The following is a 3663-nucleotide window of genomic DNA, read 5'->3' as shown; positions in this document are numbered from 1 at the left end:
AAACCATGTACTCTATTGGAAAAATTCTTTTACCAGGAAACGTTTTTTTCCAGCATGTTTTCAATGATGTACCTGGTGTGTCGAGTACAGGATAAAGTCCTACCTAATGCATAATAAACATCTGCCGGCCCTGCGAAGGTCGCCGGTTAATTTACTGTAAAATACTTCAAACGTCAATAAATGCACTATATTTTTGGTCGTATTATACAAGTATATAAATATTATAAAATTGATTTGAAGTGGTAACTTTTCGCGTTAATTTCCAAGTAACAAATTTTGAAAATTACAAAACATTCTCGTCTTTACTTATGATCGTTTCCACGTTATCATTTATCCCAAAAAGGCCCTCAAAACATATTTGATTGTGTACACTTTCCCGGAATCAGCATGCGACCCGAAATTCGAAGCAAACAACTACTTATTTTCCGCAGCGATAAATTGAGATTCGAGTCGCGTGGGTTCTTTGACGTAATTAATTTCCCGACGTAATAATTTTCCCACAATGACGATCGGAAAATTGGTGTTTACGATTTATTCCGTTGCGAATTACAGTGTTGTCAATATCCCGCTGCAATGAAATTGGCCTCCGCTACATGAATTTCAATAGAAAACAAGAGACATCAAAAAAAGTCAAAATTGAAACAATAGAGAAAAGTGAAGATCAAAGCTATATACTGATTTAGAAACTATTCTTTCAAAAGTGTGAATTTTTAGTGACGAATTTTACGATGTTCGCACTTTTTTTTCAAAATTTCATAAAAAGTTTGTTAACTTATGAAATGTAAATTTCAGTTTGCGTTTAGAAAGCCAAACCAAATAAATTTCAAAATTATTTCATGTAAAGCAAAATTCTATTTGTTTATTTTTCATTCCTACAAAATAAATAGTAAATGTATATTTCTTTCAAAAAATTGAAATAATACTAATTGCTTATCCATAAAAATGTTAATGATACTGCAATGGATTGGTATCGACCAGGTAACTTCGTAATTTATTCCCGGTTCTAAATCTAAAACCAGAAGTACACAAAATAAAACTCTGACGAGATATGAAGGAGACTTTATACAGGGTGTATTCAAAATCAAATTACATCGATTTTGCGAAAGTTCCATAGGGGTCTGCAGCAGCACGATAGAAAAACAATGCGTCCCTCTAGGACAAACCGTCTTTAAAATACAAAGCTGCGTAGTGACTTTATACACTCCGCAGCGCATAGTATGGAGCAGACGATTTGCACAGCCAGGATTTTTCGGAAGCAATCTTGTTTTTTTGGTTTGGGTTTTACGATCTAACAAATTTTTGTGACCGTCCAACGAAAACTAAAAAAGTTTTGTGATTGTCTCATAGACCGTACAGTTTATTTTAGTTCCTTTGTTGATAAAAAAAATCAAAATTTTGTGTTTTCGAAAAAAGACATGAAAAAACAAGGTAGCGGTGTAAAAACGGGCATTTTAATTTCAAACAAGGAACGGAGAATAAAAACACGTTGCGGAGTTGGGATAAATACATTTTAAACAACACTTAAGAAATCATTTGTTCTTCCATGACTTTGAGCATCCAGTCGGGATGGCTCTTGGATATCGACTCGATAATCGAATTAACCTGATAGCACAGCGACTGAATTTGCTTATCCCACTGCGGCAAGGTTTCTCGGGCTGCAACAACACAAAAATCGCTGCAGGGCTTCAATAAATAAATAATCAAAATCAACTCAAATATATTTTAGAATATACCATCGAATACTAATACTGAAATGCCCATCACTACTTTTAATTCCTCATACTTCCTGTGGGTCACAATTTAAATATCCAAATATGATTATAAATAAAATATACTACTTACTTTCAAAGTGCACTATTGAGTCAATCTGATCGATGTAGCCGTGCATACGGCTCTCCGTGATCATCTGACTAGCGATTTTCTCCGCTTTCGTCGGATTGATCTCGAGCAGCGCCCCCAACTCCTCAAAACTGATATTGTTGTAAAGTTTGCTCGCCGATAGAAGGTTATGTTCGATCACGGCGCGATCTAGAATGGTCGATCCGTCGACGGTCGTCGCCTTCTGGTGAGGCTGCAGCAGGGCCTCGAAATCTCTCAGTTCCGACCGGCGAATGATCCTTTCGAGGTACATTTTTTCCAGAATGCCAAACGCCGGAAGTTGCTGGCAACGTTCGTCCTTGAACAGTATCGCGAGCATTCGGGAACGTTGCTGGCCTGCTGAAGCAAGCACGGTACATATAAGAGCGTTTCTCAGTGCGGTTATGCGTTCGTCTTCGTGAACGATGCTCCTGTATGACAATTCATTGTATCTCTGCGCAGCTTCGATGAATTTCCGCCTGTAATCGAGCACTCTTGCGTAACAAACCTTGTAGTATATTTGGAGCTGCTCGTTTCTCGATTCCGCTTGTAAAAGAGACGCTCTATTAATGAACGCCTCGGCTTGTACTGGATCGTCATCCTCCAAGTACAACCTGGCTATTTTGAGATACGTCTCCAGTTTGTAATCGACCGAGTATTGTTTCTGGCCGGTCTCGAGAGGAATCCCGACTAACACTGCGGCCGCCTCGCGCCACTGTTGATTCCGTTCGTAAATGTCCGCCAAATGCTGCCGAATGCTTGCCACTTGTTCCTCAAACGAAATTACTCTGGGCTGAACTTTTTCCAACATGTAATGTGAGACGGCTTTTGACACTTCATCGGGTAACTTCATCAGATGACTGCTAATTTCCGTCAGGATTTGCCTCGATATCACCAGACTGACATTTTCATTGACGACTGAAAGGGCTAAGTTAGATAGCGTTTTATCGGCGACAAAACTTACTGGCTTCGATAAACCCTTGCAAACACTCAATGAGCTCGTCGCCGTGACCCCTCAGGATCGATTCCAGCGTAAGCCGGTATCTGCGAAAATAAATTTATTGAAATGACACGGAAAATGGTAAAAGCGTACTTCTCCGCTTGGTCCTTGTGCGAACCTCCCGACTGGATTATATTTTGCAAAGTGAGGCGTATATTCGCCGCTTTCCCCGCGGCTAAGGACATTTTCTTGTTTAAAGAATTTTTTTTCTAATCAGAGAACACTAAAGTTTATACTGGTCACAGAAAGACGAAGTCAAATGACAACGGCCAAGTATATTCTCATCTTTTCCCGTTAAACGTAAAGGACAAGGGCAGTGCAGAAAAATAGTCGGTAAAAAGCAACTTTATTGGTGTTTGTTAGGCGCGGTTTTCTTCGATATCCCCAGCTCGATCAACAACGTGACGAACGAAACGAGCCAGCCCACAACGAGCAGCGCGAATTGTCCGGCGAGGTGACGTACGGTAAACACGACCTTGACTTCTGCGAACTGCGCCTTAAACTTGTCAACGGTGTGATCGTTGTCGACGTCACCCGACTGCGCGCTCAGCAGGTAAATCCTCTGAAAATTCCCCAAGAACGGCGAATTCCTGCGAAAAATGAACCCGCCGAACGTCGGCATGACCGGCTCTGGCATAATCTCGTAAGGGAATTCCTTGCGCTGGTCGCGGTGATACGTGAAAAATTTTTTCGCGAAGCTCTCGGGGACGACGAATGATGCGCCGGGCACCTGCGCGAGGACGCTATCCCCGAGCTGCTTACCGTCGACGATGACGAGTTGGTCGCGAAGCGGTTCCGGGAATATC

The 3663-nt window shown here is 41.2% G+C and overlaps 1 protein-coding gene across 1 annotated transcript; it reads right to left on the bottom strand.

Moving 5' to 3' along the window:
• Positions 1–1411: 1411 nt before the first annotated feature.
• On the bottom strand, positions 1412–3092 carry LOC132699417 (COP9 signalosome complex subunit 4). The gene is made up of 4 exons (XM_060666106.1): positions 2951–3092; positions 2822–2901; positions 1843–2775; positions 1412–1655 (listed from the first exon to the last, which is right to left on the bottom strand). Exons 1-4 carry the CDS (start codon positions 3040–3042, stop codon positions 1522–1524), a joined length of 1239 nt encoding a protein of 412 aa, XP_060522089.1. The 5' UTR covers positions 3043–3092; the 3' UTR covers positions 1412–1521.
• Positions 3093–3663: the final 571 nt, after the last annotated feature.

The sequence above is a fragment of the Cylas formicarius genome, unplaced genomic scaffold (genome assembly GCF_029955315.1).
Source record: "Cylas formicarius isolate icCylForm1 unplaced genomic scaffold, icCylForm1.1 PGA_scaffold_3__17_contigs__length_32017465, whole genome shotgun sequence".
In the NCBI taxonomy this organism is placed as follows: Eukaryota; Metazoa; Arthropoda; class Insecta; order Coleoptera; family Brentidae; genus Cylas; species Cylas formicarius.
The sequence above is the reverse complement of the archived record's forward strand: the minus strand, read 5'-3'. Positions and strand labels throughout refer to the sequence as shown.

Coding starts and splice junctions, on each gene's coding strand:
- LOC132699417 (XM_060666106.1), bottom strand. CDS start 3,042: ATGTCCTTAGCCGCGGGGAAAGCGGCGAATATACGCCTCACTTTGCAA. Junction 2,902..2,950: donor CACAAGGACCAAGCGGAGAA/GTACGCTTTTAC, acceptor TTATTTTCGCAG/ATACCGGCTTACGCTGGAAT. Junction 2,776..2,821: donor GCAAGGGTTTATCGAAGCCA/GTAAGTTTTGTC, acceptor TAGCCCTTTCAG/TCGTCAATGAAAATGTCAGT.